Source organism: Nannobrachium achirus (assembly GCF_963921795.1).
Source record: "Nannobrachium achirus genome assembly, chromosome: 6".
NCBI classification, from domain to species: domain Eukaryota; kingdom Metazoa; phylum Chordata; class Actinopteri; order Myctophiformes; family Myctophidae; genus Nannobrachium; species Nannobrachium achirus.
Window position 1 is genome coordinate 42,324,283 of NC_137815.1, and position 25,290 is coordinate 42,349,572.

The following is a 25,290-nucleotide window of genomic DNA, read 5'->3' on the forward strand; positions in this document are numbered from 1 at the left end:
CATTCAAAATTCATACATACATTCAATACATCTGGGATGCAGTCGGTCTCACTCACCCTCGGAAAGTTTGTTTTTTTGAATATTTTTTTAAAGATATTTAAAGGACAGTGAATAGACAGGAAACAGGGAGAGAGAGATGGGGAGAAAATTCGTTGGGAGAGGGATTCGAACTCACAACTCGCTGCAGGCTGCACAGAGCCTATACTGGAACTGGTGGTATGCGCCTGGACCACTAGGCCAGCAGGCGCGGCTGGTAACAGAGTTGAGGAGATGATTATGAATTGCATAATACCATTACCTCAGGACAGGTACAGCTATCTTGCCTCATTATAATGAACAATTAGAGTCAAATTATTCATATATGCTATTGCATGCGTCTTTCAGCGCCACTGAAATGGAAATCTCTCTCTCCCTCTTTATCTGTCTCTCTCTCTCTCCCTCTCTCCCTGTGGGCTTTGATACATGCTCACATAACGTGTTTGGTGCTACTGTTTACAGAATGTGTCATTCATCAGTGTGGATACTAACATTGTTATCGTTATCGTCATTGTGCTTGGTGTGAGGCGTAATTTTTTCCCTCCGTCACACAACGGCAGCACAGACCAAAAATGTACGATTTATAAGCGTCACATCAGCGAAGCGTTGTGAGCTTATCGATCGGCTACTTTTGTTCCATGACACCATCATGAATCGGGGCTTAAAGACAAGAAGAAGAAGTAATAACAAACAGGAAGGCAGGCAGCTTATGTGAGGATATAACATGAGACGGGGGTCATGAATGTGCAAATTAAATCGAGAGCGCAGGATTGGAGATGCAGGGATCGAAGTGAGGAGGAGGATTAAAAGGATCGAGGGCCCCCAGGTGGAAACAGGAAGTTAGGGTGCCAGATGCCCCGTGGCATATGTCCTTGCCTGTGGGATCACCCAAGGACCAAGGGAGAGGGCAGCTGGTCCTTAGTCATGTCCAGGCCAAGACACGCCCAGCCTGAGTGCTGCTGGTGCCAGCTCAGGGCATCCCATGCCAGCTACCACACTACCATGCGTAGAGACCCACGTCATCATTGTAGAGGAGTTACTATTACTCTTTTCTCAGTACATCAGTAGGCCTACTCATATTTTTTCACTTCAATACCACCAAATACCACAATAACACAATGTAGGAATACACTTGTTACAAGTACAAGGCTTGTATTTGATGAATGCTATCTAAATATACTTTAAGTACCAAAGTAAAAGTACTGTCTAAGTTCACAACGTGTCACATTACGACGGGTTGTGAGCTTGCCGATCGGCTATTTTCAAATAGCGAAATGAGGCTTAAGGCCCATTCCCACTGGGCCAGATAACAGATAAAAAAAATCTCTTTCTCCAGATATGTTTCCATTGAAGTGGATGGTAGATACAGATAAAAAAATATATATCTGTCACAGATAAAAAAAAAAATATCTGTCTGTATCTACCATCCACTTCAATGGAAAAATATCTGGAGAAAGAGATTTTTTTATCTGTTATCTGGCCCAGTGGGAATGGGCCTTATAGTGGTTAATATGTTTTAGGTTATCTAAATACTGTATACAAAGTAACTACTAAAGTCAACTACAATAGTTGAGTAAATATAGTTACTTTGCACCAGTGGAGCTAAGGGTTATCTCAGAGAGCTAACTGCAGTTGTTTTGACACCAATCTGGTATATTTATTATCTCTTCCTGTCCTTTTCAGTCCTGCTGCTTGTCTCATTCATTCTCTGTCTTTTGTCTCTCTGTCAGTGTCAGCCAACCCCTGTCCTTCATACATCTGATATCAAAGTAAAAAACTGAAACATCAACATTTCTTTCAATTGGAGCTGAACAGCTGATTGCCATTAAGGTTATTATAGTTTGGAAATGTTCATTTGTTTATAATTATTATTATTATATTTTTTTTCTATTTTCAGGTAGTTTTATTTAGTTTCTAAAGCAGGTTTGCTTAATACATTTTGTAAACATGCAATACAGTTTCAGTTAGTCATCGTTGTTTTGTAAAGTCTAATTTTTATTTTTTTTAACTAAAATTTTTTGTTTTTGTTTTTATTCTGGTTTTCGTTATTTCGGAAACATGGCGCAACATCGGCAGAGAAGTACCGGTGACATTTTAAAGGGGTAAAAATGACATAGCTGAAAGTTTCTTACCCAACGCAAAAGCACCTTGCAGTGCTGTCAGTATTGAATGTGTACATGTAACCTCAGTGGAAATCAGATCACATTCTTCCCACTGAGCTAGTTAGAACCATGCATGCATCCATTATTTCGTACCCTACAGTTCTCTGAGGTGAGTAGCCTGAATGCATAGTCTACACGGAAAGATGTCAGATGTCAAAATATTGACTATGTTCTGAACCTCGAACTGTGAAGCGAGAGTCGATCGTGTTATTAGGATCTCACATTGACATTGATTTAGAGTTCATACCATATCGTCGCTGTCAGGTAGACACGTTGAATCAAAAGGTTTTTCATAAATGAATGCTGCATTTTATACCTCATTGTCTGACAGTGTCAAGGAAAAGCTTACAACCTGTTGCAACATGACGCGTTGTGAGACTGTAGACTGCAGATATGCTTTTCACTATTTATATGTTTTGGATGTCAGGTTGAAGGGGCTTAAGTCTGTCTGTGGGGTTTATTTAACCAATGAAAAAGTATTCACAAGACATTGACTAAATAATAGCTGCATAGAATCCATTGGGTCACAGGTGCTTGTTTACATTTAGTGAAACCCAGGCGATATTCTTCTTTGCAGGCATTTCTGAACAGAATCTATTTCTCCACTCTTATCGGCCCATCACCCACATTTATTTATTTTATGTTTATCCGAGGCTACAGTAAGGCACCAGGTTCTCCCTAACGCTTCCCAAACAACACAGATGAGACCAACAGCATCATTGCTCATTAACCAACGACAGGCATGGTCTCTCCATAACATGGTCTACATAATGTAATCTTTGCTCATTAAGAAAAGGGATTAATTATATTATTATTATTTTTCTCAAACACTGTATGAAGTATTCATGGTCCTGTTTGTCTGTGGCAGTGAGACACGCAGCCTAACATTAACCAGATGTGTCCAATTACCAGGCAAACAAGGCATGGTGGCAGCCTGATTGGCTTTTTAATGATTCATGAGATTTCACATACAAGTACCTCACTGCTGTGTTCTCAAACTCACAAATACCAGATCACATTGCCTCCATCTTAAAGGTGATACACCATGCATTTAAAAAGTATTTATGTCATATTGTTTATGTCCCAAAAACGTTTTTCAAAAGGTTTGAGGCTAAATTGCTTGCTTTTAACCTCCACCATCCCAAAACCAGAGAAAGACACAACGGTCTGAAATGGGACTTTGTGAGGATAGAAGGTGCTAGTGGGACCCCAAAAAAAGGTTTTAAAATAGGAAAGGTGAATTTTCATGGTGTATCACCTTTAAGGTGCTGTAGAGCCCCAAATGTATGTATTTTGGCTGAAGGCTCCCATCTGCAAAATAATGATGCCGGGGTGGGGAGGGACCCCATAAGAGAAGATTTGCGTTGTTTTCAAAATCATTCAAGCTTTCTCAAGGTTGTCTCAAGACTTTTGGAAAATAGCAGATATTTTAAAACAACCAAAGTATAAGATAAGGTTAAAGAGGTTCAATTCACCGTTTGTCAGCCTTCTGATTGGTCCCTGAGACTCCCTGACTGGCCAACCAGAAAAAACCATTCACTTTTTGCTATCGGGGGTGGAGTTTGTGCAGTGGAGAATGTTGTTTCAGGCTTTCAGCAACTGTCCGCAGTGCGGAGCACGACCTTCGTCCAGTACGGCCGCGGCAGTAGGGGGCGATCTCGCTCATCATAATGAATAAGCTTCAACAAACTAGTTCACATGGACCTTATCAATGGTCTAACTAGTTACGATTGGGTACATATATTTTAAATGGGCAGAATTACGAAAAGCCAGCCTATTATGTGAGGAGAACAGATTATAGTTCTCCTCTTCCTACCCAAGATGCAATGCGCTTTCTTTTTCTATTTCTATTCTCTCTCTGATCCAGAGGATTAAACTAATTAAAACATATATTTTCGGGGGGAAATTACTGTTTTGCTATGTAATTACTGTACCTTTTTCTTCCCTTTTTATTAATATCACGTAGATGTGTTTTTTTTGGTACTTTATATAGCTGTAATGAGGCTATGACGAAAAAAAAAATCCCATCCACTTCCACTATAAAAGAATCTGCAATAGTGATTCTGTCCCACTGGGATTAAACAAATTAAAACATATATTTTCGGGGAAACCCCCTGTTTTGCAATGTAACTACTGTATCTTTGTCTTCCCTTTTTATTAATATCACCTAGATGTTTTTCCTTTGATACTTTAAATTGCAATAATGAGGCTATGAAAAAAAAAAATCCCATTCACTGCCACTATAAAAACAATCTGCCCAGGGTTAATGTCCCAGCATAGTAACAGGGCAGAATGGGGCGGGATTTGCAAAAGCCTGAATTGATCGATTAATAGTTTTTTTTTTAGCACTTCACTTTTAGTAGCACTTCACCCGTTATCAACCTTCTCTTCATATTTGGTCCTCACTATGCTCATTAGAACTATGCACAATTAGAAGCACAATTTCCCTCTTCTTGCTCTGCATCTCATTGGTGGGTTATGGACTGTTCAGAAATATGTATACCATTGACATCATCAAAGGGTATTCCAAGCTATTAGAAACTACAGCTTTTCTCTTGCATGCTGAAGAAGCCTTGCATGGATAAAACAAATGTTGAAAATGACCAAATCTGCTAATTATGTCATTGGTAGGCAGGTTTCTGAACTGTCCACTGTCCTTATGAAGATATGGTTGAAAGGGGGAGAAGTGGCTAACAAATTTAGCTGGGGTCCCTGGAACTCTCTTTGAGAACCACTGCTGTGAAGGGAAATCCCTCATTGTGATAATCTTGAATTAATGTTAATGCAAGACAGTCTACTCTCGGCATAACTGTGTGGCCTCTGTCCAATCTTTAGCTGTCAATAGTAAGCTACTATGTCTGCAGTTTGTAAATGAAGCGACACAAATCACAATGTGGTGTTCAGCGGTGAAGCTGCACTATACAGGCTGGCTGCTTGTGTACATGTCCTGCTGTGGGGACGGTCTATGTCTCATTCGAACGAATGGAAATAGCTTTAGCTTTTCTTAATACAGTATGTAATACTGTACTTCACCAATAACAACAAAAGTGCTTCACAAGAACAGCTATTGGTGTAAATAAGAGATATTAACAGAATAAGAGTTTTTTTTGTTGAACTGATTAACCTCACAGGCCACATGGGACGATAGGTCTGCGGTATTGTTCTCACTAATATATTAAATAAATAGTTGATGGCAGTGCCGGCGCCAGACCTAGATCAGCAGGGCGGTTTATATTTTTCATGGGAGGCACTTTATTTTTAAACACCACTAGATACCGGTATATAACAAATGCTCTTGTATGGCATGTAGCCCATAAACACAATGATGTGCCAGACATCATGATGTAAAATTATGCACCGTCCACAAACAATGAAAACACAATTACATTAGGCTATCAATCAAGGCACTAGCAGACAAGTCAGTCGCAAAAAAAACATACCGGTATACCTACACAGTATTACTAGACTTACTTAAAATGTTAACACACTATCATAAGGAATCTTGTCGTCCATACAGAAGGTACAGTCTTGACTGAAGAATGGATAACATATTTTTATTGAATATAAAAAGAGAAATATATTTATTTTTGGTTTGGCGATGAATTGGATCTGCTTTTAATTTAGGTTCTCTGAGAAAACACATTACATCTCCCTACCAGGCAATAAGGGACTCAGAATCCCCCAGTACAACGTAGATCCAAAACGACAGGTGGCAGCTGGGGTTGTGGAGGGTGAGCAGCAAGTTTTAAGCACGCGGGTGAAGTCATTCGGCAAGGGCTTCTGCCAGACATAGGAGCCACCACGACTTGCATGCAGCAGCCCAACCCACTAGTCCCTTTGAGTGTCGCAAAAGCAGTCCCCACAACAGTATTTATGGCTCAAGCGACCTTCGCAAAGCTCGACACACTTTAGCTCGCTCGGCGGTGTCTCACGTGGATCAAGGTCGCTTGAGACGGCGCGCCTCCGTCATGGTCAATAACTACTTTATCGGCAAAAAAAAAGGTGTCTGCTGTGGCCAGACAAATTGTTGCACAAGCGGGATGCGAATCCGTGAGGTGTGGATTGGGTCTAATGATTAGCGAGCTAAGCCACTGAGGTCGGTGCCGAGATGGGGCATTCGGTCTGTATTAGAATCGGACTATGCCCAACCCCTGTAAAAAGAAGGAAACCCCACCAGAAGCCCCGCCCAGTAGGGGAGGGGAAGCCTTGCGTACTGTCAGAAGCCCTTGGCGGATTATTTCACCCAACACCAAGTTTTAACAGCAAGCAAGAACTGAGCAATGCAACGTCCCCATTTAAATAGGGTGCTCTATTATGATGTGAGTATGTGATTGGTTGAGAATAGAAGCATGCTTCTGAGACCGACCAATGGTCGGCCAGCAGCAACTGCACTGAGTTCCCACCCTGTAGACAATATGCCTTCCGGTGTGTTCCAAGATTTCTAGCGGAAGTCTGCGTTTAACGGAAGTTACGTCATGCGGTGCGGGTCTGTTTACATTCCCCAGCGAAAAAACTAAAATAGATTGTAGCTCTTAACTCACTCTTAATAGGTGTAATATCGCCTGAATCAATGTTTTTGTTTGTATATTGTTTATTGCGAGCGCAACCGAAGGAGCAGGTGACGTAGACCAGAGTTAATTTCGTGCAGGGAATACGTTTGCAGGAGCACCGCACTGTGAAAACAATACAGCTTCCGGTGAAATTCCTACGGCGGAAGTTGAACGCTTTCTGCTTTCTATTGTCACCAGGCTTTTCTCTTCGGAGATGAGTAAGCCTGGCTACGCGAGGCTACTGAGTTCCCTGCCAAAACTCTGCACTCTGCGCATCACATTACTGTTAGAAACTGCTTCTCCACAGTGCCAGTGGGAGTGAGTGACAATTTCAGTACCATGGACAGTTCCTCAGCGCTCAGCCAATTTAGCAGCACAGTTCAACCCTAGCCTTACATTAAGTTGCACCTGCAGTGGCTTCCGCATTGTGGCTTTTACGGCTGCAGGGAGCGTCTTACCGTTTATACAGACAGTTCGGGGGCATGGTCGGCAAAACTGCAATTGCGACTCTTAATGTAAGGCTAGTTCAACCCTGACAGAGCACCAACAATAACAAATTAGGCTAATGAAGTTTGCCAGTGAACAATATACAGACCTACAGTATGTGTATGTTTTATTTATTGGATTCATTTGCCAATAGCAGAGCTGAAGGCGGCAGTAGTGAGCAGCATGAACCTTCTGAGTGTGTGTGTGTGTGTGTGTGTGTGTGTGTGTGTGTGTGTGTGTGTGTGTGTGTGTGTGTGTGTTGGTACTGTTGCAGGTACCAAGTACACAAAAATTACTTGCCATCCCTGAAATACTGTGCACAACGCATACTGTAACCCAGACTCAGCACATACTTGGGTGTGAATATCCCGGATGGGTATGGACTACTTTTGGGAAATAACAGATAGTGTAGATTTCAGTATTTCATCTTTATCCTTATTCTTTTGTATCTTGGTTTGGTTCTAGACTGTGTGTTTCATTATCACTGCTGTGGCAGATATGACACCTGAATTTCGTCAATAGGTTTATCTTATATTATGTTAAATGCTCTTGCATTCAAGCTTTCATATAAGCATCTCATTAACATCCTTCATCCTAAGCTTGTGTGGTTAACGGGCCCCACTTGTGGATGAGTGCTACAGTAACAGTGCCAGCAAGACATTAATTTGATTAACTGCATTGCTAAAACAGAAACTTGCTGACCAAATGGGAAAAAACAGCAGCAGATTCAAAATCTAAACGTTAGAAATGTCAATCGTCCCTCTTCAATCTAATCTAGGTAGGAAGCTCAGAAGAATATCAATCCTGTTGTCAAGCAATTTTACAATATTCACACAGCTACTATGTTGCACATTATGTCATGCTCGTGGAGTGAGAAACCACACCCTGCTGCGATAGGGCTTTGTGTGAATAATGACAGCACAGTAAAGTAGCAAACCCCAGCTATGGGGGAACCGAATACAGATAATAACTTCTTCTATCTACTCATGTAGTGTATAAGGGTAGGCATACCTTTCTTTATTCACTGATTTGATGACTTTAACTCATTGACCACCAAAGACGCAATATGACAAAAGTCACTCCATATTTACATTTTTCAGTTTCTCTTTTTCTCCCAATTTAGTCATTTTGCCTATTCAAGATTCCCAGAGAATAAGAATACTTTTGGACCAACCGTTTGCATGAGTGAAGCCTGACTAACCGCAATATAAAGGGCATTACCCTTTCACAATCAGGGAAAGATGAAAAGGACTTGACCTTTGATAAAAGCCTTAGCTGGAAGAAGTCAGATTTTTTATGACAGCATTTATCTGTTTAAACCAAATTAAAATCACTGTGCTTTTTGTGTGTGCTTTTCATGCTTCATTCAGATAGTCACAGTGAAGAGAGACAGGCCATGAGGACAGAGAGCAGGGAAAACACACCGTAACGGTCTGTCCGGCCCGGGAGTTGAACCGGGGACACGCTGCATGTAGAACAGAGATGTGGACCGCGGCCCACTGGTGTGCCGTGAGGATAATGCGGGCCCCCAAATAATTGGCAAAACACTAAGATTGTAATAATATATAATGTATATAAAAACAAACAAAAAAACACTGTATATCTTGAATAATGTGTGATATTAAAAAATGTCACAGTTCAGTTATGCTACGTTGGTTCCAGCTCAGTGGCCTTGTGGTTAGAGTGTCCGCCCTGAGATTGGGAGGTCGGGGTTCAATCCCTACTTGGCACTCAGCATCAAGGGTTGGATTGGGGGTAAGTCCCTGCGACATACTGTACTAGCGTCATGTCCAGGGGGTGTACTTGTACATCAAGCTGCCTCACGCTACAGAAACAGGAGATAGGCTCCTGCCCTAAGGGCCTCATGGCTCGGCAAGGCTTACTTATTTACGTTGGTTCCATTGATAAAAAAATCGTCCATTGACTGATCATTAAAATAAAATAAAAACATGCTCTGAAAATGCATGTGGCCCACCCATCTGACAACTTAATGGATGGCCGATTTTCAAGTGGGCCTGATCCAAAAAAGGAAAACGCAGCAGAATTCCTCTCCCATGTCATTCGCTCCCTAACCATTCAGCTATAATGTTTTGTGTATTAATTGCGACTGTAGGTCGCATTTACTACCAAAACCTCCACCGGCTGTCCGTCCGTCCGTCCGTCAGTGAGTGAGTGAGTCAGTCACACGTCACACGTCACACGTCACACTTTTGCCCTGCTCATATCTCCACAACCGTTGCCCCCATCCATGCCAAATTTTGCACACACACTCCTTACCTGCCAAACTACAACCTCCAAGGACCCCCGGAGCTCCAGGGACCCCCAGGTCCCTGGGGGACCCCCAGGTGTAAAAAAATGTCCATCCGTGAGTGACACGTCACACGTCACACTTTTGCCCTGCTCATATCTCCACAACCGTTGCTCCCATCCATGCCACATTTTGCACACACACTCCTTACCTGCCAAACTACAACCTCCAAGGACCCCCGAGCTCCAGGGACCCCCAGGTCAACGGGGCTGCTCACGGGGAATTCCCGGGGACCACCCACTCCTGCTGCTCCAGAACGGATGCAAAAGTGGTGACGCCCCCAGTGGAGGACCCCCTCCACTGCAGCTCACATAAAATGCCGTAACTTGGGCTAGGAGCGTTCGGGAGAGCCGGGGCCGGTACCTATTTGTCCGCCAAGGCAACGCGGAGACCCCACCCCTCATTTCTCACATGGCCCTCTTCTAGCGCCACCATGAGGCCAGTTCTTGCAAAACACATTTTTGGACACTGCTCCTACAATTTTTGCCCTAAAATCACGCAAATCGGTACACAGTATGTCTACACTCATCCCATCAACATGAATCTGTCCCATATAGCGCCACCTTCAGGCCGATTTTTACAAACACATTTTTGGACACTGCTCCTACAGATTTTGCCCTAAAATCACGAAAATCACTACACAGTATGTCTACACTCATGTCATCAACATGGATCAGGAAGATTTTGGAAAAACATATTTTTGCCCTATTTGTGGAGATAACCGACCTACGGTCGCTTATCTCCCGATTACGGAGTCTTACTGGTTTTCATGTTTTTTTACCCTTACACTATTTACACCTTGTACTTGTATGTAAGTTCAGCACTTGGAGTTGTATTTGATACTGTAGTTAACTTGTCCTACAGTATAAATACATTTTGATTTGTTGATTGATTGATTGATTGATTGATTGATGCAATAACATTGTGTACCAAGATTGTCTTGTACACGGTACCATTCGAGAAAAGAAACTTGAGTTATTTTACTGGTACACATCTGTTTTAGAGGACAATCAACCCGAAGAATGCTAAAATGACACAAAAAGACATCAGGAAGTGTGCTACTATCTCAGAGCGTTCTGTGTAGGTACAGTATAAGTCAGCACTGTAGAGTGCCGTCACTTCAGGGCAAATTCTGTATAATCAGGTTTGTTCAATGACTGAAATGGAAACAGATGTATTTATTAAATACATTTCATTAAATACTATTTAATGAAATGGATAAAAATTTTGAATTGTCATGATCTTTCTATACTAATGCAATTTTTTCCCCTCTGCATGGCACTGACAGTGTATTATGTTAGGTAGAGAGTTACAGTATAGTGAGTGAGGCTCAGAAGATGACAGTAAGATGCTAGTTGAATAAGAACCCTGTGAGGTACAAATGGAGGCTGAAAGAGAAGTTCTAAGTCAGCAGCAGTGGTGGAAAGTAACTAAGTACGTACATTCACTGCTGCGTGCATTTTCAGAGTGTGTTTATTTTAAATATAAATTTTCAGTTGATCGTGTTTTCCGTCTTGGCTCAGTTGAACTCCCCACTAAATAATAGGCTTACGTTCCTACTTATATTGATCCCAAATGACTGTCCCTGGGGTCTATTAGGCAGAAATGCCCCTGTCGTCCAGTTTATCCAGCAGAATGTTATATTATATAGCAGTAAAATCATAGTCTTGCAATATCCTCACGGCCCACAGGTTGAGAACATCGTTCAAGTCAGTGCTTTAAGTGATGTGTAAGAGTGAAGCGCACCCTCTGCTTTCCACGTCACTCCCCCGAAGTGTGCTTTGCACTGTATTACCATGGCAACGCCAAGAGCTTTTCCACAGGCTGGCTAGACACGCATACACACACACACACACACACACACACACACACACACACACACACACACACGCACACATGCACACATTCACACACGCACACTGATCTTCTCAAATAAATTGTTGATAGTGAAGCGACTCAGATGCTCAAAGACAGACGATGAGACAGACATCACATACACTTCACACGCAACATTTCTCTCAGAGGTATACACATGAAAGAAATCATTGCTGTAGGACCAAATACAGTAGCAATTGTAACTATTATTGTAACTAACTATGTATTATTCATTATTCTTATTATTACATTTTAGATTTTTCTTGGGCGTCTGAGCATGGGCTGTTAATTTAGGAATAGCAAAAACAGAACATCAGAGGGGATTTTGATATGAGCAGTCAAAGAAAATAACAAAGAGACAGTTATTCTTCATTGGCTACTCTTGGTCTCATGATGCATTTGTAGTAAAAGAAAGCAAAACATAAACTAAGAACTTGTACTCTTATTTTGTTTCAAATAAATATATCATATATTAATACTCCAGTGTGAGCTATTTTGACAGTTTGGAACTTGTTGAACCGTATATCTGAAATGCAAGCATCTTCATCTGCTGTTCCCTCCCACACACAGCAACCTGCTCGCTGCTTCATTATCACTAGCTGCTATATAGCCTTACACTCACTGCACTGCACTTTAGAACACTTCCCCTGTTGTCAATAGAAAAGATAATAGGGGGCATGGGCCTGGGCCCACTGGTGGGCTTTGAGGATATTTTAAGTGGGCCCCCAAATAATTGGCAAAACATTAAGATTTGTCTGTCTCTCTACACTGTATCTGAAATGAAGCATAAAATCCTTCCTTTTCTCCAGCCCCCAGATAAGGAAGGTGGTCTACCGAAGCAGGTCGGTAACAAGACAGAGTGTGGCCTGCTGGGCCTGGTGTTGGACCTGAAGCGAGACTACCAGCCCATCCGGAACCAGCTCCCAGAGGAGAAGCTCTACAAGGTCTACACCTTCAACTCTGTCAGGAAGTCCATGAGCACCGTTGTCAAACTGCCAGACGGGAACTTCCGCATGTACAGCAAGGGAGCCTCTGAGATCGTCCTCAAGAAGTGAGTCAAGTGGAAAGTGATATGAAAAACATGTTTTTCACAGTTTTAGAGCATATCTGTGTGGTCATAATTGGCGTCATAGATAACAATAGATGCCAAGGAATTTGAAAGAAACTCAATTTATGTGTATTTTTTATGTCAAATATAAATTACTTTGTGTCAAACAAAAACTTTATGCATGGTTACATCTGAGGTCCTAACCAGTGTTTTCAAATGTTTTTGGTATAGCCTATACGTACATTACAATCTCACAACGCATCGTGATGAAACGCGTTGTGAGCTTGGAGATCGGCTTTGGACATACCAGGTTTCCACTTGACAACGATGAAATGAAACCGTGGTCTGGTGTCAATCTAAGCCAGAGGTCTTCGACAAGGGGTCCGGGACCCCTAGGAGGTCCTCAGAGTTACTACAGGGGGGCCACCAAATCTTTGTGTGATAGGATCATGTTTTTTACATTAATCATTTGAACCCTAGCATCCGCATTCTTAGTGGAACACAGAGGATTGGTGTAGAGGGGAAAAAAGAGCAGACTAGTAGGGATTGACGGTTCAAGTGGATAAACGTATGAAAATACACATTAATCCAACCTACTGTGCTATCAAACAATTCTAAGTTGTATAGGAAATCGATGAACATCTGCAACACAATTTTATACGATATGTAGTGGGGGTCCATGCTTCATCTCTCTCTCAGCTAAGGGGTCCTTGGCCTGAAAACGTTGAAGACCCCTGAATTCTAAGCCCTTCTCCTGGCCTGCAGGTGCAGTCGCATTCTGAACGAGGTGGGCGAACCGCGGGTGTTCCGCCCACGGGACAAGGACGACATGGTGAAGAAGGTGATTGAGCCCATGGCGTGCGAGGGCCTGAGGACCATCTGCGTGGCGTACCGTGACTTCCCCGGTGACCCCGAGCCCAATTGGGACGATGAGAACAGCATCCTTGGTGAACTGGTGGCCATCTGTGTTGTCGGGATAGAGGATCCTGTCAGGCCAGAGGTACCTGTGTGTGCGTGTGCGTGTGCGTGTGCGCGTGCGCGCGCGCGCGTGTGTGTGTGTGTGTGTGTGTGTGTGTGCCTGTGCGTGTGCGTGCATGCATGGGTTCGGCATTGTTGTCACCACTACTTTTCACAATTAGCCCTATTCACGGCCCGCCCACTCAGCAAATTTCTCAGCAACTTTCTGGTGCTGACGTCAGTTTAGAAGGGGAAATTAATACAGAAATAGCTGGACTTAAGACCAGGTCTACCAGGGAGTTCTGGTTGTAGAACCAATATATCACTGAGGGGAAGAAAAGCGATTAGCCCTATTCACAGCCCGCCCACTCAGCATTCCCCTGGTGCTGAAGTAACGTAAGGGGAAACCCTACTAAAAGCCCATAGAGTTAACACAGAAATCGCAGATTTAATGCAATTTCCGAATAGTAAAGTATAAAATACAGCTATTGTAACGGAGGTGATCCGAACCTCCCTACCCGGCTTCAAACCCGGGTCTCCCACATGAAAGTCCAATATCTTAACCACTAGACCAAAGAGACATCTCTATGGAATGAGAGCAGATACTAGAGTTTTGAGGCTTCAGGCTGGGGCTGCGACTCTCTCCGCCACACTAGCATGATCAAGAACACAAGATAGTAAAAGGCACAAAGCATTATAATTTACTTTACCGTTCGAAATAATGATTTGTTGGCTTTAAGTACTTGTTGTGTAGGATCTGTGAGCGTGAGTGCCATCATGTTTGATGATAGGACATGGGAAAGGTTCGGTTCAGCATTCTGCATCGCATCTGATCTGAGTGGTCTCAATGGTAACTTTAAAGTCAGTTTATTTATTTATTTAATTGTTTTAGCAATGTAAACCACTAAAGGGATGAGTTAAAGTTACTTTATGAATAAACATTATGTCCCATGGCAGCTATTTTGAATTTTGTAGATGGTTGAATGTGATGCAGAGTAAACACACTAAATGCTACTTATACTAAGACTATATCATCAGACTGTAAAAAAAAGAAATAATCTGTGGCATTATGCGTTAGATATTCTATATCTGATACTATATATCTGCTGACTCGTACTCGTAAACTGTGATATTCTACCTAATTTTCTCTATTCTTGTGACTATTGTACAGTACATGCAAAACTTTAGTAGCGCATACGATAAAGAATTCCACCCACTCTTTGGGTGTGGTGGAGGGCTCTCATGGAATGCACGTCATGTCAAAATGAAGGAAGACGAGCAGTGACGGCTCTTGGTGATTTTGGATGGTAGGGCTAATGTAACGCCCGGGATTCGAACTCGGGTATCCCATGTGGAAGTCCAATATCTTAACCATTGATCCAAAGGGATATCTCTATGTACTGAGGGAAATACTAGACTTTTGAGGCCATCAGGCTGAGGCAGTGAGCCACTCTGCTACATCAAGAAATCCATCATACTATATACTATTACTAGCCATAGTTCACTCTGCAGCAGCAGCATCATATTATACTATATGCTAGCCATATTTCACCCTGCAGCAACATCACATTCCAGATACCAAGTTACAGCAATGACACTACTGTAGGCCTACTGTATCTATACTTTGTTATAGCAAGAGATGCACATGAACAGAAGTGCCCACAACAAACAGGGGTTCCACTGCTCCAGTGAACATTATGTTTGTATGTGCAGATAACTATCATCATTATTGGTGGAGTTGACAATACTCATCATTTTAACCATGGGATTAATACAATCCTAAACCAGTAAGGCTCCCTAATCGGGAGATAAGCGACCGTAGGTCACTTATCTCCACAAATAGGGCAAAAATGTGTTTTTCCAAAAACTTCCGGATCCATGTTGATGACATGAGTGTAGACATACTGTGTAGTGATTTCCGTGATTTGAGGGCCAAAACTGTAGGAGCAGTGGCCAAAAATGTGTTTTAAAAATCGGCCTGGAGGTGGCGCTAGAAGAGGGCCATGTGAGAAATGAGGGGTGGGGTGTCCGCGTTGCCTTGGCGGACGATTAGGTACCGGCCCCGGCTCTCCCGGACGCTCCTAGCCCGAGTTACGGCATTTTATGTGAGCTGCAGTGGCAGGGGGTCCTCCACTGGGGGCGCCACCACTTTTGCATCCGTTCTGGAGCACCAGGAGTGGGTGGTCCCCGGGAATTCCCCGTGAGCAGCCCCGTTGGGGTGGTCATTTGGTAATTTTTTCACATTTGGTATTTTTTTTACACCTGGGGGTCCCCCAGGGACCTGGGGGTCCCTGGAACTCTGGGGGTCCTTGGAGGTTGTAGTTTGGCAGGCAAGGAGTTTGTGTGGAAATTTTGGCATGGATCGGGCCAACGGTGGCCGAGATATGAGCAGGGCAAAAGTGTGACGTGTGAGGTGTGACTGACTGACGGACGCACGGACACCTCGAGCAGCTTTCTGTAGTAAATGCGACCTACGGTCGCAATGATACAAAATAATCTCTGTCTCCCTTTCCATATCACTGCTTTTAAAGTGCCACACACACACACACACACACACACACACACACACACACACACACACACACACACACACACACACACACACACTGTCTCCCTCTTCACCGTGCCACGCCACCGACACAAACCGAAGCACCAAAACACAAATACAGAGGCGTCAATTGGGTATAGCAAGCTATGGCAGCTCCCATACCTTGGCTACAGGGGGAAATAATAAAATGTACTTTTCATCATGCCTGTTGCTAAGGTATGGCAACATGACTGATGTCTTGCACGCGCGCCCCAAGACACTAGTCATGTTGCCATACCTTAGCTTTTTGCTGAACTGACGCCACTGGCGCGATACCAACACGAACCCACGCGGTACAGACACGAATCAAAACAAACAGACACACACATGCGTGCGAGCCTGCGAGCAGTACCGACGCAAACGCGGTACAGACACGAATCAAAACAAAAAGACACACGCACGCGCACACACACACACACACACACACACACACACACACACACACACACACACACAGGCACACACACACACAGGCACACAGGCACGCAGTCACGTTGACAACTTGACAACAACATCAAAGACAGGCAGCTTAGTCCACAGCACATTTCCAATGTTATTAAAGCAGCGACCATTCTTAACTTTGTCAGCTAAATGAAATTCACGATACCTTTAGAATGACTGGGCCCACTGTCTCCTCCAAAAAGCAAGCAAAATCTATTAAAAAGTAGATAAAATGTCCATTTGAATTGTCCCGCGATTCCTCTTCCTCAAACACAGACATCAAACAAGACAAACTTGTCATTGGTTAAAAGCCAGTCACATCGTGGAACTGCAGTGGGCATGTCCTGCGGGCTAAATGAAATTAGCCCAAATGGTGACTGAATGAAGCAGGCGTGGCATGCCAGCTGTCAATCACCCAGCTCAATGATAATCACACAGTGATGTCACAGAACTGGGCGTGTTCTTTGGGCTTACAGAAATCAGCCCCACAATGGTAAGAGTATGAAGCAGGCGTGGCATGTAAGCTCACTAAGCTGTCAATCATTCCTCAGTGATAGTCAATGGAAGCTGGCTTGGGCTAAAGGAACTCAGCCCTTTTGGACATATTTGGTGTTTTTTTTGTAACGTTTTGATGCGGTTACTGCTTTAGGTTCCACCAGCATATAAAAATATCTCATCTAAAAAAAAGAAAGAAAAAAAAACAAAAAAAAAAACATTTTTTTTTTAAGAAATATTTTTTTCCCCCATAAGATAGGAGGGGCTAAGCCCCACTAGCCCATATAAAGGAGCCGCCCCTGAAGACGAGGTTGTAAAACAGCATTATATTGTTTTATCAGTCACGGAGGATGACTTCCTTCCGTCACTGCTTCACCTCCCAGCCCGCCTGTGTCTATGTGTTGAAGCGTAGAATGTAAAAACATTTCAAAAAGTTGCACCTGACCTTCCCTACATCATTAAAACACTTTGGAGAAAACAAGATAGACTTCCTCACAGTTTCACTATAAGATTTCCAACTTAGACGCAGAGATCAGGGAGAACAGGGAGGTGTGTGCGTAGAGTAGAGGAACTGACCTCCCGCTCGGTACCAACTGAAAGCCTTTAGATATTTCCACTGTCCCTGTGTATTCATCCATCCATCTCTCTCTCTCTCTCTCTCTGTTACTTTGACTCTTTCATCTTCTGCTCTCTCTCTTTCCCCGTATTTCTCTCACACACTCTGCGGACCATTATACAAGCATCTGCGCAGAGCTAGATAAGAAGAAAAACTGAGAGAAACAGGGATACAAACCACTCTACCACTGAAAACACAAGTAAACAAGCTAGTGAACAAACTACTATAACAATATATATTCCCCACTGTATGCTGTGATGCTTGAGGTTTCTCCTGTAGCTTGAGGTTGCTACTGTAACCTCTGAAGGTTACATTTATATAAAAACATTTTAATGTTTATCCACAATGGTGCATGCAGTCATACTCAGTGCATCTGTTTTCTATTCTAAAACTGATCTTGCGTAAAAAATTAAATAAAAAGAAATCATAAACTCAGGAGTATTCATTTAACCAAAAAAAAAACTCAAACTCAAACTTAGTGTAAATCTGTACACAAATTACCATACTGTCTTTTGAAAGATATGAAGACAAACTAGAAGCAGTGCTCTTCCGAGCACAGGTCTCCACCAGGCCGTGCGTCCTGATGGTGCTACTGTATAATAGGCCAATGTAAAAAGGGTGGCATATGTTCTTCACCTTAGATCTTTCATGGCAATCGGACGCTGCATGCATGATTTGAAGCATTGTGTTCCAAAAATGTGTTTTGCTAATGTCTACCTGCTGGTGGCGCTATAACAGGCCAATGTGAAAAAGGTAGCATTTGTTCCTTGACCTAGTGGGAATATGTGTGGCAAATTTCACGGTAATCGCAAGCTGCATTGATGATTTGAGGCATTTTGTTCAAAAACGGAGCAATCCTGCAAACTTTGGAAGCTAATATTAGCCAATCAGGATGGAATATGAAATATCAGACGGATCGGACTTGATCACATGACTATAGAGATACTGTGTACCGATTTGCGTAATTTTTGGATAAAATCTCAAGGAGTAGCCTAATATCCAAAAATGTGTTTTACATAAGTCGGCCCAAAGGTGGCGCTATAAAAGGCTGATGTGAAAAATGCAGGGCAAAGGTTTATCCTTTGCCTCTAGGGAGTGCGCTTACAAAGTTTGAAACTGATCGGTGGAGTTATAGGTAAAACCACAAATCAGCCTGTTATAGCGCCACCATGAGGGAACGTGTGTGCGCGATTTCATGATAATTGCACTTTGCGTTTGTGATTTGAGGCATTTTGTTCAAAACGGCTCAATCCTACAAACTTTGGAAGCCAATCTTAGCCAATCAGGATGGAATATGCAAAATCGGACAGATCCGTGTCGATCACATGACTGTCGAGATACTGCCTACCGATTTGTAGGATTTTTGGACAAAATCTGTAAGAGTAGTGCACAGAAATGTGTTTTGCAAACATCGGCCACTAGGTGGCGCTAGAAAAGGCCCATTTGAAAAATTTAGGGCAGAGGTTCTAGATTGGCATCCAGGGAATGTGTGTGCTCACTTTGGCAGCGACCGGGCCAACGGCGACTGAGATTAGCTGCTCACAAACTGCGAGGACGCACGGACGCACGCACGGACGGACGGACGGACGGACACACGGACTGACGGAGGGGAAAACATACTCTCCCCCATGCCTTCGGCTGGTGGAGACAATAAACTTGAAAAGCAGACAAAAAGAGGTTATGTTTATCCCACATTTGTATTCTCTGCAGTTGACATTTGACATTTTCAATAGTCCACCCGTGCAAAACCGCTACTGAACACATAATTATGAACACATCTCTCCAAGCATATTGCAGCCATAGCTGATATCAGCAAATATTTGGAATGAGATTAAATGAGATGACTGTTTCCTTCCTTCCATCTAAAAGGTCATATCACACAGACTAGCAAACATGTTTGGGGTTGGTTTGTTGGTTTGTCATCTAATTCCATCCCCTGGAATTAGATGTTCTTTGGGCAGCAAACCCACACACTGACCCAGCTCTGTTGGCTTGACTTGAGCAGTATTCCTAAGCATAATATGGTTATGGTTGTGATCCATTTGGGATCCTGGACCAGTGTTTATGGGTACTCAATTGTTTCACTTAAGTAAAAGTATCAATACTGCAATGTAGAAATAGTCTGTTACAAGTAAAAGTCCAAAATTCAAAATGTACTTAAGTAAAAAGTACAAAAAGTACAAAAGTACAAAAGTATTGGTATCAAGTACAAACTGTTTGAAAAAATAGCAAATCTACAAGCTCACACACAACACGTCGCCATTCGACGCATTGTGCGCTTGTAGATCGGCTATTTTCAAACAGACTACAGTACAGGTAGGTATAATATAGGGCTAAAGTGGTTCATGTATGATTTATAATATTATAATTTATATCGGCAAAGTAACTAATCACTAAAGTTTTCAAATAATTCTAGTAGAGTAAAAGTACAATATTTGGATCCGAGATGTAGTGGAGTAGAAGTAAAAGTATTGTAAGTATAGTACAAATACCTCAAAATACTTAGGCCTAATTCACAAGATTAAAAAAAAGCCATCTACAAGCTCACAGTCACAACACATTGTGATACCACATGCTGTGTACCGCTTAAGTGGTTCATTCATATCGTATTTTGTAAATGTGGGTCCCGGCGGCACAACATTTCTCTTTTGGGTCTCAAGCTGAAGATGTCTGGAAATACGCCTGCCCCAGAGACATGCTCAAGAGAGAATGGTGGGTGAAGCTGTAAAGAGAGAAAGCAAGAACAGGGATAGGAAGAGAAAGAGCCTGGAGTGTGTAAACAGATCCATCTTTGGAGATATTAGAGCCGTGTTTTTCACTGTCACCTTCCTGACTCCTTGCCTGTACCGCTGGCAGGCCCGGCTGTATTTTTAATAAGGTCTGTTCATTCAGCCGGTCATTCAGCTAAAGAGAAAACCAGAGAGTCAACTGTAACGACGGCGGGACATGCAGATGGAATTACAGGAAGACAGGCAGACTTCGGGAAAGGGAAGACAGAGCACTGGCAAGCCGATCTCCAGATAACCCTGTAGGCAGGTAATGGTTACAGGTGGTAGGATATAGAACTACTCTGCTATGTTGTGCCCAAGAGCTTATTTACCTTTTATATGGCTGTAGCTTAGTGGGTAGAGACTAGAGAGAGGCTGTTTGGTAATCAGAAGGTCTCTGGTTCACCTCCCAGCCCACCTGTGTCATGTGTTGAAGTGTCCCTAAGCAAGACAACCTAAACTGCTCCTTCTGAATGTTCATCATGACCCTCTGAAGAGCCATCAGCTGGGTGAAGCTATAGCTGAATACCCCCCTTGGGATTAACACAGGTCTCCCCTTCCCTGTGCTAATTTTTAATAATGATGCTAAGATCATGTGTTTTCGTAAGACCATAAATGCACAGATAAATGGCAGGTTATTTTGTTTCTTTGGTTATTAGGTTCTTGGTCTATCTACGTTTTTACATTGCTATTTCTATGCATTTGATGTATTACCTTGTGCTGTCGTGTTTATTTTAAATCACTCTGGATTAAGAGTGTCTGCTAAATGCCTACATTTAAAATTGTAGGTGCAGCACAGTATATACAGTATCATGAAGTGACATTTCAGATAGGGTTGGAAACGGACACCGTTTAAATGACGTCAGTGTGTAATTGTGCAGGTATTTGAGCAGGTAGTTCAGTGACAACATAATTGCAACATCCCCGGTTGAGCTCACAGAGAATCTCGGTGCTGATGGGAGAATTTGTTACACAGAAGGGGGAGGACCCTGACATGCCTGCTCTCACTAATAGAACTAATAATGAAGAAAAGAGGAAAAGCTATTATATGTTTATTTTATTCACTAATTATTTTGAAGAAACAGCATAACATACCAAAATCATCTACAGTATCTATAACAATTGAACTTAAACTACTTTTTTTATTGTACGCCAACTAGTGAAAATTGCCACACTACAGTACAAGCTCACAGCGACAATGCCTCTCGTTGCAATGCATTGTGAGCTTGTAGACAGAGCTGCTGTTTTCGCTGAAATTTCTCCAGTGATTTTAGTAGATACATGGAAAGAATGTTTAGGAGATATTCAGCTGAGTTGTGTCGAAGCAGCTGGATAAATGTGCAATTATACTCTAATTATGTAGAATGTGTTCTGTAGGTACTGAGATCTCTGTCTGTTTGTTTACATTCTCCACTCATTAAGGATCTGGTTGTCCCTGCACTCTCTATCGGTATAGAGATAATATGTAACCTCCCTCTCTCTCTCTTGCTTGTGAATGCACAGGGTGCCTGTCCATATGTTTGTGTGAAAATTGAATAAGAATATGTTTGTGCCGTGTGGGCTAGGCTCGCCTATACCGACCTTGGCCATGGAGCCAATTCAAAGGCAGAGCGCGCCTTTGAATTAATGCTAGTGCTAGCGCTGTAGCTGGCTCTACTGTGGATCAATCTACTGTATCACTCTGCCACCTAATCTAATAGCACTGTCTGGGAGGCAGGCAGCTCAGATAAGATGCTTTCTTATCGTCATAAACTGTTACTAGAAAGCTCTTCTTTTAAAGGACAACTCTGCACTAAATAACATAATAAACATATAGGCTTGTGTGTGTGTGTGTGTGTGTGTGTGTGTGTGTGTGTGTGTGTGTGTGTGTGTGTGTGTGTGTGTGTGTGTGTGTGTGTGTGTGTGTGTGTGTGTGTGTGTGTGTGCGTGCGCGTGTCTGTGTGCGTGCGTGCGTGCGTGCGTGCGTGCGTGCGTGCGTGCGTGTGTGTGTGTGTGTGTGTGTGTGTGTGTGTGTGTGTGTGTGTGTGTTTGTGTGTGTGTGTATTAAATAAGTATGTGGAAATTGTGTTTGATCAGCCAAATCCGCCCACCTCCACATTTGCCATATTCAAGTCAGGAATGTTAGTAGTATCACCAGTTCCTTTGCTGCAGCTTGGCTGCACCACTTGACAAAAATACATTTGTTTTGACATTTCATTATTTATTTAACAGCGGAAAGGCTTTCAGAGCATTGCAAAAATAACAGATTTTAAATGCTAGACATTTACAGTGTACATTTATAGGCCAATATTGTACCAAGTGACAGTCAATAATTGTATTGTATGTACTAGCAACTAGCAACTTCCTCTACTCATGATTTATTACTTTATTAGGAACGGATCCATCCTGCTCCTTGTACAGTAGCCGCTCCGGATGTCTTCCTAAACTGATATTGTTGTCTATACATAATATTGTATGACATAATACTGTATGTAAAGATCTTAAGCCGTCACTTATCTGTTGCCCTACCTTTAACCACTTACAGTAAAGGAATCCCCCAAGGGTCTATAATAGGCCCCCTCCTTTTTCCCCTCTCCACCAAATATTTTGCAGAAGATAGCTGATCTACACGCGTTGTGCCACGTTGTGAGCTTTTGGGTTGGCCGTTTTTGCCGAATGCACAAGCTGTGTGGTTTCAACATAAAAGGTTGAACATACAGTACAGCAAGGGTTCCCAAACTTTTTTGGCCCAGGGTACTCCTATAAATGTTGTTTTCATCTTAGGCACCCCTACAATATATTCATAATTTTCACTCCCAACACCTTATATTTATGCCATATATTAGCGATTATGTTGCGAGGAAAACGTTGAGATAATAGCCATTTTGGTTCGAACTGACTGAATATAACTTTGTACTTCAAGTTTAAAATGATACTAAATATGCTTTTAAGTGTCCAAATAAATTCCAAATATTATCAAATTATCTCGCGGCACCCCTGGGTGCCCCGTCACCCACTTTGAAAACCCCTGCAGTACAGTACACCAGGGCACACTGCCATGTCACTTGTATGTTGACAGTGCTGTGCGTGTTTGTTCCCAGGTGCCTGACGCCATTCTGAAGTGCCAGCGTGCGGGCATCACGGTGCGCATGGTGACAGGTGACAACATCAACACAGCCAGGGCCATCGCCATCAAGTGTGGCATCATACACCCCGGAGAGGACTTCCTCTGCATCGATGGGAAAGAGTTTAACAGGAGGATCCGCAACGAGAAGGGAGAGGTAAGAGACAGAGGCGTCAATTGGGTATGGCAGGGTATGGCAGTTGCCATACCTTGGCTCCAGGGGAAAGAAATGAAATATACTTCTTAGAATAAATTCACAAAATGTCTCTATAATTATCCGCGTTGATTATTCTATTATTAAATCTTATTAAATCGACTTTAAACTAACTACAAATGCAAATTAGAACAAAATTATGCTTTCACCAGGTATTATATTCTCCACAACACTTATATCTCCCCTATCTTGAATGGTTTATTCCCCAGTTCAGGGTCAGCACAGGTGCAATGTATTAGTGTTAATTAGCACAACAATTATCATTTTTTTAAGCTTGTCAGTCAGTTGTTTACTTGTGCCTGTGTTAAAAAAAATACTAGCCTATAGTATCCAGATCCACTGATAGTAATCATCATCATGCCTCTTGCGCGTGCAAGACACCAGTCATGTTGCCATACCTTAGCATGAACTGACGCCACTGGTAAGTGAGAGAGAGAGAGAGAGAGAGAGAGAGAGAGAGAGAGAGAGAGAGAGAGAGAGAGAGAGAGAGAATAGGAGAATAGGTGTTAGCTATCAGGGTAATAGGTGTTTCCTCTTAGGGAGATAGGTGTTTTGTGTCTAATAAGGTTATAGGTGATGTTAGCTATCAGGGTAATACATGTAGGTGTTTCCTATTAGGGAGAATAGGTGTTTCCTGTCTATAGGGCAATAGGTGTTGCCTATTAGGGAGACATAGTTGTTTCAGGGGCACTGTCTTTTACAGAGGCTTTTTAATCATTTATTCTGCACTGTAATTTTATTCTCTTAATTGTCTTATTTTGTATTTATTTCGTATCCTCTTAATGTGCTGTGACTTAATGTCTCAATGCTTAATGTTTTATGTAAGGCACTTCGAATTGCCTTGTTTTTGAGATATCTGTCAACCTGTCCTTCTGATTGTGTGTGTGTGTGTGTGTGTGTGTGTGTGTGTGTGTGTGTGTGTGTGTGTGTGTGTGTGTGTGTGTGCGTGTGTGCGTGTGTGCGTGCGTGCGTGCGTGCGTGCGTGCGTGCGTGCGTGCGTGCGTGCGTGCGTGCGTGCGTGTAGGTGGAACAGGAGCGTATGGACAAGGTGTGGCCTAAGCTTCGAGTCCTTGCCAGGTCCTCCCCAACTGACAAACACACTCTCGTCAAAGGTAGATCTTGAGGCTTTGATGTATGCAGACTTACTAGATGTCTGAAACCAAGCTAGATTTGTTTGGACATGTATTATTTCTCCCACACACGCACACCTGTACTCATTCATACTTAATTAAATCTGCCACAGGCATTAAATGGATGTCCAAATGATTTTCTATTTATTGAGGGGCAGAAAATCTATGCTTTTCAGCTTTTTAAGTCAGCACCAGCAAAACAAATAGCAGATTTAGCGAAATTAAATTAATTTGATGACAAATTTCACTGTTCTGCTCATTATGTGTGTGTGCATGTGTGTGTGTGCATGCGTACATGTGTACATGTAAGCTTGAGGGGACTAGTAGAATTTGAGAAATAGATATTGTGAATAAAATGTTCTTAGTCCTTACAGTCACAAGACATACTGTATTGTTGTTAAATGTAAAAAAAAAAAAAAAAGATGAGACGAGTTAGGCTTACAATTAAAAGATTGACATTCATAAAATTGGCATCCTAAAATATCCTCACAAATATCGTAAAACAGACGTGTGT

General features: G+C 42.5%; 1 protein-coding gene across 12 annotated transcripts in view; it reads left to right on the plus strand.

Moving 5' to 3' along the window:
- atp2b2 (ATPase plasma membrane Ca2+ transporting 2) overlaps window positions 1-25,290 on the plus strand; it is a gene marked incomplete at both ends in the record, with an annotated part of 130,661 nt that overhangs the window by 88,540 nt on the left and 16,831 nt on the right. For all 12 annotated transcript variants that reach the window (XM_080728577.1, XM_080728583.1, XM_080728588.1 and 9 more), the window contains 4 exons: window positions 12,227-12,468; window positions 13,231-13,465; window positions 23,410-23,589; window positions 24,671-24,758. In XM_080728577.1, the coding sequence (XP_080584703.1) occupies window positions 12,227-12,468; window positions 13,231-13,465; window positions 23,410-23,589; window positions 24,671-24,758 (745 nt within the window). The remainder of the gene's footprint in view (window positions 1-12,226; window positions 12,469-13,230; window positions 13,466-23,409; window positions 23,590-24,670; window positions 24,759-25,290) is intronic.